This window comes from Alexandromys fortis, unplaced genomic scaffold, assembly GCF_014885135.2.
Source record: "Alexandromys fortis isolate MF-2015 unplaced genomic scaffold, M_Fortis_MF-2015_v1.1 scaffold_24, whole genome shotgun sequence".
NCBI classification, from domain to species: Eukaryota; Metazoa; Chordata; class Mammalia; order Rodentia; family Cricetidae; genus Alexandromys; species Alexandromys fortis.
In genome coordinates, this window is record NW_026067906.1 from 2491970 (window position 1) to 2506405 (window position 14436).

The 14436-nt window shown below is 44.1% G+C and overlaps 1 protein-coding gene across 3 annotated transcripts in view; it reads left to right on the forward strand.

The window, feature by feature from the left end:
• The window catches only part of Poc1b (POC1 centriolar protein B), an 84019-nt gene extending 72034 nt beyond the window's left edge, over positions 1-11985 (forward strand). The window contains exons 12-13 of one of the 3 annotated variants that reach the window (XM_050135488.1): positions 8715-8930; positions 10506-11985. In XM_050135488.1, coding sequence (XP_049991445.1) covers positions 8715-8930; positions 10506-10610 — 321 coding nt within the window. In that variant the 3' untranslated portion in view covers positions 10611-11985. Of the gene's footprint in view, positions 1-4293; positions 4413-8714; positions 8931-10505 lie in introns of those variants that run through there. The other 2 variants (XM_050135489.1, XM_050135490.1) reach the window with 2 other exon arrangements.
• The last annotated feature ends 2451 nt before the right edge of the window (positions 11986-14436 follow it).

The following is a 14436-nucleotide window of genomic DNA, read 5'->3' on the forward strand; positions in this document are numbered from 1 at the left end:
TTACATCCCAACCACGCACACGTTTGTGAATTTGCTTGTTTGGTTTTAGCTTTTGCATTACCGCCTCTTTGCAGGCAAAGCAGGGTTCTCTTGGCAACGGGGACACTGCCTCTTCCTGTTGTGTGTTTGGTACACTAAGCTCGGGTATCCTATCCTCCTGCTGTAACTTAGGCTATGCAAAAGCTCTGGCCTTTCTGCGCAGCTGTTATCACATCATTTTCCCTCGGCCTTTTAGTCACTCCCTTTTCTAAATATAAGCGGAAATGAATTTTGTAAGAATTTAAGCAACAATTTTTATTTAAATCGGGTCTTTTTTTGTTTATTTGTACAGATGTTTGTTATTATTTGAGGCAGAGTCTCATTGTGTAGATTTGGCTGCCTGGTACTTGCTGTGGTAAAACAGGCAGGCTGGCCTTGAACTCACAGAGATTCACCTGTCTCTGCCTTTTACGTGCTGGGATTAAATGCATGAACCACCACACCTGGCTTAAGCAATCCTTTAATCGTGTGTGTGTGTGTGTGTGTGTGTGTGTGTGTGTGTGTGTGTGTTGTGACCAGAAGTAAGGATGTACTCAGTGTGTATCTGTTCCTTCTGCCTCTGCCCTCCTCTGAGCCACCCTGCCCACTAAGGTATAGATTTGGATCTGACAGTAGTGACTGGCATTTGTTTTGTTTCTTTTTTGTTTGCTTGTTTTTCTGCCTCACCTGTGCCTGGCCCAGTAGAATCTGGGGTGCTGGTGAACTAGTTCCAACCAGCCTGTGAGAGGAGAAAAGTCAATATATAGCAAATCAAACGTCAATACATCGCAAATCAAATAGGCCTCTGGCCATTGCCCTGTAAACCCAAATGAGTACATTTCTCCTGGGGTAGAAAATACTGTGACTGTTAACCAGAGATGAGCTGGATTCCTGTGGTTGTGCACTTCAAGGCAATGAGCCTGTGGTGTCGGCATAGTGAAGGAAGGTGACTCAGCCTGCGTCAGGGACTGATCCAGCGGATGGTGTTCATCTCACAAGAGACAAATGAGCCAGGCACTAGGTCAGGGGGACTGGGGACCGGGTTACAGCCGTGAGCGAACGATAGCATGAAATAGCTCACGAACCAACAGGAAGATGACTCTGGAGAGCCAGCTGGACCGCTAGTGTTTGTGAGGTGAGAGCAGACACAGTTCTCCTGAGAGACACCAGAGCTGAGGGCTAAAGCCTTGTTCCTCCACATTGACTGCTGGAGAGTTGGTCTGAGCATCGTGTGGGATCTTAGCAAAGACGCAGTCTCAGGCCTCACCCCAGATTTAACCAAATCAGATCACACCTTTTAATGAGAGCCCCCAAGACTTGTGCACATTAGAGTCCCAGAAGCGCTGGCCTCAGCTTCAGTGGGAGTTGAAGTGAGAGAGCTGGAAAACAGGAGCTAATGCAGAGACCCATCCTGCTTGGTGCTGTCTAAGAACCAGAACAGACTGGAGCCCAGAGATGGGACAGGTTACAGTGGAGAGGACTGTGGGGACCAAACATGCATCTTGTCCTTTCCAACGGAGAAATAATCTTCCTGGTAGCTGAATGGCTGCAGTAAAGCCAGCTAGGAACCTAAGTCAGTAATCCAGACAGAAGTGAAGGTAACTAAAATAACTAAAATGTGGCCATCAAGAGAATGGAATTCATTTGACAGATACATGACACAGCTGAAGGCTTGGAATGGACTGGAAAGACGAGAGTGGTTGCCAAGGATCATTTCTGGATTCCCAGTGTGTAAAATGATAAACTGATTCAGGGAAGCAAGGGATTTTCCTAAAGAAAAGGGTAGTATAGAAATCAGAGCGTGTAACTGTTCTGCATCTGTGTGGGGATGGAGCAACAAGCTCCGAGATTTCCTGAGGACACAGAGTAAAAAGGGGTTCAGTACCACACGTGATAGATCCCCAAGGTGACAAATGCACAGCTACCCTGATCTGATACGAGTTGTGTACAAGTGTGTCAGTGCTGTGCCCTCAAAACCTGTGTGAGTACTGCATTAACTAAAACACGTGCAGTGCGTTAACACTTGAAGTTGATTGCGGGCCTTGAGATGTTTTAATAAAACAACTTGATGAAAGTGGATAAACCTGCCAGGGAGGCAAGAAAAGACCAGAGGGAAGCATAGAAACCAGGAACCAGTATCGTGGCAGCCTAGCAGGGAAGAACATTCCAAAAGAATGTTGTCAGTCCACACGTCTGAAAAGCCAGGGAAGGAGTCTCTGTCCAACTCCGCAGACATTCCTGGTAGCCGTCCGAAGCGTTGTTTTGGTGACATCATACAGAGAGAAGCAAGTATGAAGAGAGCTGATGGGGAGGCGTGAGAAGAAAGAGCTCAGCTGGTGAGCACCACTGTTAAACCAAGCTGGGGAAATGTTCAAAGGAAGGCTAGTAGTTCGAGTGAAGGATGCTGGGTTTCTGGGAGTCGTTAGAATAGTGACGTGCACGGGTGTGAGGTGAGTGGGCAGGGGTGCACAGGTGTGAACCCTGAGAAATTACAATTGTAGGTATACTTTTCTGTCCCGCCAGCCAGTTCCCAAATAACCACACAGAGAATTATTAATTATAGGTGCTCGGCCAATAGGCTTGTTACTAGCTAACTTTTACAGTTGAAATTAACCCATATTTCTTATCTACACTCTGCCATGTGGCTCGGTAACTTTTTCCAGTACGACAAGTTCATCTCCTGCTTCCTCTGCATCTCCTCATGACTCCTGAGGCTCTTCCTCTCCCTCACCTCTCTTTCTGTCTGCCAGTCCCACCTAACCCCTACCTGTCCAACTCTCAGACAGTCAGCTTCTTTATTAAACCAATCACAGTGACATGTAATCACACAGTGTAAAGGAATATTCCACAGACAGCGGAGAACAGAAAAGCTCATCAGAGGTGGTGTCTCTGAAGCCACTGGTACTCAAGTCGAAGCTATAAGAACTAAACCATAACCAAAGGGAGAGAGAGAGAGAGAGAGAGAGAGAGAGAGAGAGAGAGAGACCAACTGCAAAGACAAGAAGGCCTAACTTCGTCCTGCCTAGTTATTAGCTATTCAGCTCTTTAGAAACCAATCAGAAGGCACCTTGGCAAAGACACACCATTACAAAGTACAAAAGGGGGCTGGAGAGATGGCTCAGTGGTTAAGAGAATTGCCTGCTCTTCCAAAGGTCCTGAGTTCAATTCCCAGCAACCACATGGTGGCTCACAACCATCCGTAATGGGGTCTGGTGCCCTCTTCTGGCCTGCAGGCATACACGCAGATAGAACACTGTATACATAATAAATAAATAAATAAATAAATAAATAAATAAATAAAATATTTTTTTAAAAAAAGAAAAAAAAACAAAGTACAAAAGGATTATTCTACAACAGCTACTATGTCTGGATAACATGACATTTTACACTAATTACTGTTTTAAGGAGTAATTATGTTATGGATAGGGAGGGTCAATGCAATGTGACTGTCAATTCCTTCCAAATAAATGTGTAAATATAAAGCAATTCTAATAATTGGACCCGTAACATTTTTGAAGGAACTTCAAAAGTAAATTATAAAGTGGATAGGCAAAACTAAAGAGCCCAGACTGCCAGAGTAAGTTTGGAAGACTTGCAGGCTGTCGGCATGGTGGTGTTGCAGGAGAAGAAGAACCTGTACTGAGAGCACAGAAGCATCCAGTGTGGACAGCTGCCACATGAAAGCATGGACCTCACACTTCTGTGAAGGTGGGCTCGTCCCTGGACAGTCTGAAAAGTCAAAAGGAAAATATGTCCTGACTTTTAACCACAAAAACTACCAGGACCAGATAGGTTAAAGACTTATTTAATATGAAAAGCCACACTGACTTAAAAGCTCTGAAAGAAATGAGAAAAGTAGGTTTATACATTGAGGGTAGCAAGGATTTCCTTAAAAGAAAAGCATGGACAAATAATAAAGGGAATGTTTGATAAACTTGGGTACATTAAAAACAAAAACTTAGTACCAGGCATGATTCCCATGCCTGGAATCATAACACAGGCTCATGATAATCATAACAGGAGGATCACAAATTTGAGGCAAGTTTGTTTCTCAGGAAAATATCTTAAAAAAACAAACAAACAAACAGATAAACACCCTGAAAACAAACACTCAGAGGATAAAAAGAAAACAAACCAGTGTAATAGGGCATTAGACACAGACCAGAGACGGGTATCCAGAGTATAGAGAGCTCTTAAATGTATATTGGAAACGATAGATAAACCAATTAAAAACTTGGCAAAGTCGCTCAGCAATAAAATGTCTCTTTGCAACAGAGGCCATTATAGAAAACCACAGCCAATCAAAATGCCGAGAACAAGGGACCGACCATGTGATGCCAAGACCTAGCTGCTAAATCTACAACACAACTTCTGCCTTAAGGCTGAAGGATCGTACAGAAAGATGGTAAGAGCCAGAGGAAACGGGATGTTTGCTGTGAGATTTCCCCTTCTGAAAATGCTAGAGAATCTACATCCATGAAGTCTCACCAATGTGGCTGTCTAAACGTGATCTGCACAAGGACGACACCAGTAGACATGTGTTGGCAGAGACTGCATGTTTGTTCCCAGCTACCCAGACCATGAGATAATCACACAGAAACTATATTATTTGCAATACTGTTTGGCCAATGGCTTAAGTGTATTTCTTTTTTCTTTTTTTTTTTTCTTTTTTTCTTTTTTTTGTTTTTCGAGACAGGGTTTCTCTGTAGCTTTGGAGCCTGTCCTGGGACTAGCTCTTGTAGACCAGGCTGGACTCGAACTCACAAAGATCCGTGTGCCTCTGCCTCCCAAGTGCTGGAATTAAAGGCGTGCGCCACCACCGCCCTGCGAATTAACCCATTTCTATTAATCTGTGTATTGCCACGTGACTGTGGCTTACAGGGTAAAGTTCCATCCAGTGTCTGTCTCTGGCAGGGCTACATGGCTTCTCGCTGACTCCACCTTCTTTTTCCCAGTATTCAGTTTAGTTTTCCCACCTAGCTCTATTCTGCCAAGCCACTGGCCAAAACAGATTTATTCATTAACCAATGAAAGCAACACTTCGACAGAAGGACTTCCCACACATGGAAGGGGAAAGCAGACGGGACCTCAGCCCTAGACAAAGACTTGTAGGTAACTAAGGAAATAGTCTGCTCTGCAAAGAGGCCCCCATTCGGCTGTCCCAAGTGGTCAGCCCTGAAATCATACACATTCAGGTAACTTTACACAGCCTGAGCAAGTTGTAGTTATATATTTAGGTGTATGTATAACAACAATTAAAGACATAGAAGTATGAATTTGAGAGTATGGGGAAGGCAAGTACATGGGAAAATTTAGAGGGAAGAAACAGAATAGGGAAAATGATGTAATTATACTTTCATTTCAAAAACAAAAATTTTTTAAAACTTGACAAAAGATTAAATTGACATGTTTATAGAATTTACTGACATATATATTAAATATGCTCACTGATCAATAACTCAGGAAATTCACAGTGATATTAAAACCATGACAAGGGGCTGGAGAGATGGCTCAGTGGTTAAGAGCATTGCCTGCTCTTCCAAAGGTCCTGAGTTCAATTCCCGGCAACCACATGGTGGCTCACAACCATCTGTAATGAGGTCTGTTGCCCTCTTCTAGCCTGCAGACACACATACACACAGACAGAATATTGTATGCATAATAAATAAATAAATAAAATATTTAAGAAAAAAAACAGCCACATAAGATAAATCATAATGTACCCATATTGGATAATGAAGTGATCACTGATGAGTTTTTAGAAAAATAAATAAATAAATAAAACCATGACAAGGTTTCCTGTCCGTATCAGGCAGGATTTTATCTGTGGAATAATTGTCTTTGAGATGCAAGACTGGAGGAGCCGGCTGATACTAACATGTTCAATGGCACTTGCTATAACTGACGGCTGTTCTGCTGAAGAGACATCTTCTGCGCACAGACCTTTACAGGAATGCCTAGCCTAGCATTTGTTGTTGGTTAACAGTTATCATGAGGGAGCCACTGTGGGCTTCCCGTAGTCACTAGGATACTGTTGAGCAGGCGGTGATAAGAAGGAGAATGGCCCCCACAGGCTCGTGTGTTTGAAACTTGGTCCCCAGTTGGTGGAACTGTTTGGGAAGAATCAGGAGGTGTGGCTTGGTTGGAGGAGGTGTGTCAGTGGGAACAAGCTTTGAGATTTCTAAAGATTCACGCCATTCACCGTGTGCCCTCTACCTTTGCTTGTGGATCCCATTTGTAGTTTGAGCGGTGGGTTCTCAGCTGCTACTTCCACACCTTGCCCGCCTGCCTGCTATGATGCTTCCTGCCGTGATAGTGATGAACCCTTGTCCCTCTGGAGCTGTAAGCCCCCCAAACACCCTTCTGTAAGTTGCCTTGGTCATTTTGTCACATCAATAAAAATGTAACAAAGACAGACAGTGACAGAGTCGTATTCGTCACTGTGGATGGTCTAACGTGATAACGAAATGAAACTGAGCCAGCGATCGCTTTCCAAGCCTCTGCCTCCAACCCCTGCCCTACCACCACTACCATGTTTTTCTGGCAGGAAGCTCAATTGGTGTCACATCTGCCCGGAATATTGAGAAAGCATGCATCTGCCCCATTGAATTGGCAGGAAACATTGGTGTTGCGTTTGCCTGGAATATTGAGAAAGCCTATATCTGCAGCACTTGAAGTTCACAGTTAGTTCAGAAGAGAGCGAGCACTGATTCTGTTTCACTTGCCGCCTCTTTCCTGATCCCCAGATGTTGTAGTCAGTGCTCACATCATTAATTAATGGTTGTCTGCTGTGGCATGGGTTTCCAGGGCAGGGTGGGGCGGTAGAAAACAGATCTTCCATTAAGGACCTGGTAATAGAGCCTGTGTTTTCTTAATCATACAGTGATAAGTGAAAGTACAGGGGCATCTTTATACAAATCTCATTTGTACTTTATGCTACCCATTCATGCCTTCAAAGTAGATCAGTTTCCATAGAAATGAAAATAATGAGAAACACTGGTAATGCCGGCTTTGTGTCCTCAGCTGTGTCCAGAGGACCGAAGTCGTTCAGATATCCCAGCTGACAGCTCCATAAGGGATGTGCTTTTCAAATCCTCTGTAAAACTTTATACCTAAAGCTTTTGTGTTTTTCTGTTTTTGTGTATATGTTTATTTGGCTGGCTGGCTGGCAGGCTGATTGGTTGATTTTATTGGTATATTTTATTAGTTATCTTGTTTTGTGTTTGCAACAGAATGCCTAGCAAAAGCAACGTAAGGAAACAGGAGTTTGTTTCCACTTTGACTTTGAGAGTACATTCTATCCTGGTAGAGTGGTCATGGTGAAAGGTGTGTACGGGTGTCTGTCCGTTTGATTGGAGATTTAGTTCCACTTAAAGGTGCCTTACTGTTCCCAGTGTACAAGTCTGACACTTAGTTTGTAAAATTTATTCCTAAATAGTTTAATTTTTAATGCTATTCTAAATGGAATTATTTTCTTAAGTTTATATTCTAGCAGTTGTTACTGAATTGGAGGATTTTTTTTCTTTTTCTTTTGTTTTTTTGTTTGTTTGTTTGTTTGTTTGTTTGGGTTTTTTTTAAGACAGGGTTTCTCTCTGTTGCCCTGGCTATGCTGGAACTCTTTCTGTAGTCCAGGCTGGCCTGGAACAGAGAACCACGTGACTGCCTCACAAGTGCTGGGATTAAAGGTGCATGCCACTACCACCTGACTAACTGGAGGATTTGACTTGTAGTGAAATATATGTAACAAAGAAGTTACTTTTTTTAAAAATCACTTTTAAGCGTGCAATCTACTAGCAGATTTATCGGAAAACTCACAATGTCCTGTCACCACTGTTTATTTCCACAACCTCTTGGCATTCCAAATAGAAACTGTTTTACCCAGTAAGCAATGTTACTTCCTCCCAGAGGCTAGTAACCTTCATCCCTGACTCTACCTCTGTAAAGTACGACGTGTAAGTGGACCGTCACACATCTCCTTCAGGCCGCGTAATGTTTTCAAGATTTTCCCATGTTAGTATCATCAGAATTCCTTTTTGTAGCCAAATACGATGTCATTCGCGATTTATACCATGTTTTGTCTGCACATTTTTCTGCTGATAGGTCAGGCTCTTTTTTTTTAAGCTATTGTGAGACAGGCCGTCACGGATATTGGCACTTCCATATTGGCTCTTTGCATCTGCCCTCGGTTCCTTTGGCTGTATATTAAGGAGTGGCATTGCTGGATCGCATGGCAATTCTGTGATCAAATTTTTTGAGGAATTGCCAAACTTCCCATAGCGGCTTCAGCATTTCCTGCTTTAAGCAGTGAAAGGCGACAACTTCAATTTTGTTCATCTTCACCAGCGCTTGTTATTTTTCTTTCCTGGAGATTCACAGTCATCTTAATGGAGGCAGATGTTTATTTTAAATTGAAAATAAAGTTCATTCAGCAATCTTTTTAAATGCTAAATCTCCTGACCAGGCAGACATATAGGAAGTCTTTCACAGAAGCTGAAGAAACATTGTAAATTTTCTCTGCGTACTGTTAGCTTTGTTTCTTCATTGTAACTGTTATTTATGTACTTTGTTATATAAAGAAGATAAATGATTCGCTGTAACCTGGAAGTGTTAGATATATATTTGTATATGCATATGTGTGTGGGTATTATTTAAGTTTGGAGACTCTAATTGCTCCTGCCTTTTCCATGGCATTAAAGACAACAGATTCTGCTAGCCGAGCTGTACCAGAGAAGGGTGAAGACATTTGTGGATATTTCCTGAACCCTTCCTTAATACCAGACCGCTCATCAACCACTGTGAAAAAGAAAGCAGAAGACTTAAGTGACCTCCCCTTGGAGAGCCAAAGAAGCGTGCCGCTCGCTGTGACTGACGCTCTAGAGCACATCATGGAACAGCTCAACGTCTTGACACAGGTAGGTTGACCTTCTGCCTTGAGCAGGCCCGGGGATAGCAGCAGGTGAGGCTAACGGTGCAGGGGGAATTTTGACTGGCAAGGCAAACTCAAGTAGTCATTAGCTAGACACTCTGGGCTAAGCTAGTCTGAGCAAGCTTATAAAGTATCACAGAAACATCCCCCCTTCCTCTGTTCCTCTCCCCCCCCCCCGTGTGTGTGTGTGTGTGTGTGTGTGTGTGTGTGTGTGTGTGTGTGTACAGTACCCTGTGCTCTCTGTGGCATCCTGTGGCATCTGTGCAAATAGCAGTGGTACTCTGCTATGAATGTTAATTGGTTTTAAGCAGTAATGTTTCATCCTTTGAATTTGTATAATATTTATATTGGTCACTTATAAAGAAATATTTAATAGCATAGAAAAGTTTATTGTAAGTAAACCCTCCTTTGTAGTACAAAATACTACCAAGTTTCTAGTTTTTCACTGATAACCCTCTGCCTGCCGGGTGTGCAATGTCTCTCTCCAGAGTTTCTTCCCGATGGCTTGTGTCCCCATTTTAGAATCTTAGCCAGTGTCTCAAGGCCATTTAGCACAGCAAAGAGTGCGATGGACCTTAAATACTGTTCTAAAAAGTCCCCCAGCTCTCGGGAGGTATAGATCTAACATAAGGGAAGTCTTGTGTTGAAAAGGAAACAATGGTTTCCCCAGTCTGCTGATGGTGTCCTTTAGAGACATCTTTTGTTCTCCTTGTGTGTGCATGTAATCTTTGCTGTGCACAGTGCACACACTGCCTCTCGCGTTACACAGAGCAAGGAGTAAATGCATGAGAGAGAGAGAGAGCAGCAAGTTTCTTGCCCAGAATAAATATTTCAGTCTCAAACACCCCCTGCCTAGAAATCCCCTCAGTGCTCAACACTGGTCGTGCATCTGCCATTGAGCCGCTAGAAATCATACAATGTCCACAGGACGCTGTTTCCCTTGTCTGTCTCAGGTAAACCATCAGGCACTGAAGAAGACTCAGTGGTCCTGCCAGTGTTTAGAACCAGTGACTAAGGACCCATTTTGTCCTACACATTCCCTCTTTGAAGTTACGCAGCGTGTCTGTGGGTGTGGAGGAAGAGCCCTGTGAGACTCTGAAGTCGTATTTGCTCACTAAAAACCCCATGAAGCACACCCATTTTCCCTTTGAAATTTTGTGCCGCAGGTGACCCTTCCTTGTGTTTACCAAACGCTTTTTCCTTTTAAAAAAAAAAAAAACTGCTGATCTCTCGGGCACCACATTCAGTTTCAGTGGACAGTGGTCACTTTCTTCCCTAACTGTCTCCTGTCTGTCAGGTCCTCCTTAGTTGTTTTGGTTGGTTTGGGGGGATTTGTTGGTTGGTTGGTTGGTTTTGTTTTAACTTCTTCAATACTTGAGAACGCTTGCTCTGCAGGTGGGCACAATAGCACACTAAGTTGGGAGCCCATTTTTTAGTCAGTTTGGGAGCAGGTGATTGATATTCAAGTCCAAAGACTGGCTGCTGTAGAGCTAAGCCCATCACTCTAAACACCAGGTTGCCCAACACCAATGCCTTCTCAATGGTTTTTTCCCCACCTCAGACGGTTTCAATTCTGGAGCAGCGACTGACTTTGACAGAAGATAAGCTGACAGGCTGCCTTGAGAATCAGCAAAAGCTTTTCAATGTCATCCAGCAGAGAACTTGACTGAGAAAGTGTGTGAGCACAAGCCAATAAAGGAAGGCCTGTTCAGACGCTCAGGCAGGTGTAGCCGAGCGGTCCACCCCCACCTGCACTCATTACCACAGCTTCTTCAGAGAGTGAGCAACAGAACAACAGGTTGAAGTCATTTTTTAAGAACTAACTTAAACACATAAATCAGTGTCAAGGATCAATTTAAGCTCTTCCCAGTTATAATTGCAGTAATGAAATTATAAGCATTTAAATCCCCCCCTCCCATATTATTTGAAATGTCAGTTTTTATCCAAAGTGTGAATCCCCACCGGGAAAGTAACCAGACCTCTAGATTTCATTGTTAAATCATTTCGATTGACCATGTTCAGGCAGTCCCTGAAGGTAATTCATGTATTTCTTAGATGAACACACCCTTGATGCGAAATAATTCACTTCCTTCCAGGTAGCATCTCAGAAAATACGTTATTGAGCCAGCTCATGTTTCGTTCAGGTCAGAAAAACTACCTCCTTATTATCAATGCCCTGGAAAGAGGCTCCCGGAAAATTTTCCACAGAGAGAATAGGCTTGATTAGCAACAGCAGCAGAACGAGAGTTCTCCTTGTTTGCCAGCAGCGAGAACCCACACAGCCTGAGTTACAACTGCAGCCTGAGCAAACACACTGCGTCGTACTGAGCTCTGTTGTTGAGAGTTCGCAGAGATTATGTTTGTATGATTTCAGTGTGCCCAATAGCCAGAATGATGAAAATATATACTCATGAAGATACAAATGAATCACGTGTGTTATTGCTTAGGGCGATGCCGGCTGCTGAATCGGCATATTTTTATTTAGAAAAAAAATCTGCATCTTGTTTTATTTTAATGAATTGTGATTTGAAATGAAAGGGAGGCAGGCATTCCAAATGACCTTGGTCACAAGTGAAGCATATTTATCTTCAAATGGAAATCAAAGTCGAAAAGAGGCGAATCCAAGGCAGCCAGCTTTGGGCCTGGAGAACAAAGACCGTATGTTTCTGTGGGGGCCAGAGGCTATCTACGGCCTGCAAATGAAGAGAAAATGAAGGCCTGGCAGGGTGGGAACTGAGAATTCTCTCCACTAGTTCCAGCTATGTACCCATGAGCTGGGCTTATCTTCTGTCTCGCTGCATGTTGTAAATGCCTTTTCTGTCCTGTGAGTGTGACTGTCTAGACATTTTTACAAGCTCACAAAACTGAGAGGCCCTGGACTTTTATACCTTCATTGAGAAGACTACATAAAAAATGAAATGTAACACCAACTTTTGTTTACTCTTTTTTATGCTTCAAACAATAAAGACAGTTCTCTCTTTTAAAAACCCAGAAATGTTATCATTGTCCTCCTCTAGACTGCAGTCCTCGAGTGGTAGTCTCCTGGAGAGCTCCCAGCATCCCCAGTCCTGAGCCTTATCTCTAGAGCTGTGACTCAGGAGGCCTGGGTTGCTAACTAGCTGAGGTGGTCTGGGTATTCATGGCCCGAGGCCCCTATTCTGTGGCTTCTGACCACCTGGGACGGCCCTTAATTTGCCCACCGTCACAGACCGTTGAGGAAAGGTACGATAAGTACAAAAATACCCTGAGGTCTTTCTTTTATGACCCCCACCCTTTTGTTATTGCTCTCGGGGAATCTCCTTGGCCTTCAGCAGCTACAGCACACTCCCCTCACTAACTGGGTTGTCTCCTCTTAGAGTGCGCTTTGAGTGTGCGTGCTTGGTTGAACAGTGTTTGTTTGTTTGTTTGTTTAAGGAGAAAGCGAATTTTGGGTTTTGTTTTGCTTTGTTTGCTTTGATATCCCAAGGACTCAAGGTCTCTCACCTAAGGATTTAGGATCTTGCCAGGGGTTGTCGGGTGGTCTGCCCAGGAGCCATCGCATGGACAGAGGAGGAAGAAACCCGCAACTGAGGAGCTGTTTTCATACCTCACAAAATGCTTGCCAGGCGCAGGCTCACTACAATCCCAGCTTTGTTCTCCATTCCAGAGTTCTATCAGGGAACGGCAGGAATTCTTCCTTCCTAGAAGACAGGTCAGGCGGGAGAGCTAGGAAAGTCAGATAACAGTAAGTGTCCCAGAGGATGCCCTAGCTGAAAGTTTGGAGAACTCCCTCAAGGCAGACAATTCCAATCAAGGGAGGCCACAAGGCCCAGCCGCCAGAGGGTGGGTGGGTGTGATGAAGGGGACCCAGAGGGAGGAACTAATAGGGTTGGGGTCAGGGGTCAGGCAGACAAAGTACCATCAAGATTGGAACCTACTGTTTGCAAGATGGGACCCTGCTCTGTTGCCATTGCTTTTTAGATAGTCTCTGTCAGCTGGCCTCCTGCCTCAGCCTGGTGACCACTCATACCTGCCTGAGACTTGTGCCCACTCTTTTTCAGAACCATTTTAGCCTGCAGCACAAGGGTGAGAAGGGGCCACAGGAGGGAGACCAGCGATGGGTTCCCTGAAGTGACCTAGGCAAGAGGTGGCGGTGGCTTGGCTTCTGCAGGAGGTGGGAGGTGGTGGGAAGCGATTGAGTGTTCTGTGTCCTCCCGAAAGGCGTGCTGAAGGGATGAACAGGGTCTGGGAGGCAGAGGAGTTAGAATGACTCCAATGGAAGGAAAGGTGTACACTTTATTAAGATGGTGATAGCGAGGCAAGGAATTCCTAGGGATGTGGTGATTGAGAGTGACATTTGGTGGTGCCTATCAAGAGGTTGTACTTTTTTTTTTTCAGGCACGTGGTGGTTAGTGCCTTTCATCTCAGTCCTTGGGAGGCAGAGGCCAGCAGATATTTTGAGTTTGAGTCAAGCTCCGTCTACATAGCAAGTTCCAGGTTAGCCAGGGATCCACAGTTGAGACCCTGTCCTTGCAGAGGTTTTGTTTTGTTTTATGACAGGGTCACATGTAGCCCAGGCGGACTCTGAAGTCCTGATTCTCCTGCCTCTACATCTCCAGTATTTATTACACAATTACCCATACTTCCATCCCCTGCTATTAATTTTTTGGGTAAAGTAGTAACTCAAGAATAAGGCCTCGCCAAATGACAAAACATTTGAGTTTCACCAGGCAGCACAAGGGAAAACATTTGCAAGGTATTATCACCGCTAAAAGGTGGTTTTCTGGCCGGGCAGTGATGGCACCCGCCTTTAATCTCAGTGCGTGGGAGGCAGAGGCAGGTGGATCTCTGTGAGTTGGAGGCCAGCCTGGTCTACAAGAGCTAATTCCAGGACAGGTTCCAAAAACTACAGAGAAACCCTGTCTGGAAAAAAAACAGGTGGTTTCTGATTGGCTAAACTGCTGGAATGTGAGTGTGCGCTCCCTCTTTAACTGAGGCCCTTGGACTGAACTGAGGCAGTATGGTCTAATGGCCTCTCACTTAGATATCTCAACCTGTCGAGATTAAGTTTGCATCTCACTTCCAAATTTAAGTTTTTAATTTTAAGAATCCTACTTTTTATTCTCATCTCAAACTATACAGAAGAAAATTGTTTAGGTGCTGCGTGCCAGGAATCCCAGCACCCGAGAGGTCTCTGAGACAGGAACGTTGCAGGTTTGAACATTCGTAGGGAAGTCCTATCTCAAAACACAGGACAAAACACGAAAAGATTGGGGCTGGAGAGATGGCTCAGAGGGTAAGAGCATTTCCTTGCTCTTCCAAAGGTCCTAAGTTCAATTCCCAGCAACCACATGGTGGCTCACAACCATCTGTAAAGAGGTCTGGTGCCTTCTTCTGGCCTGCAGGCATACACACAGACAGAATAGTGTATACATAATAATAAATAAATATTAAAAAAAAAAGCCGGGCAATGGTGGCGCACGCCTTTAATCCCAGCACTCAGGAGGCAGAGG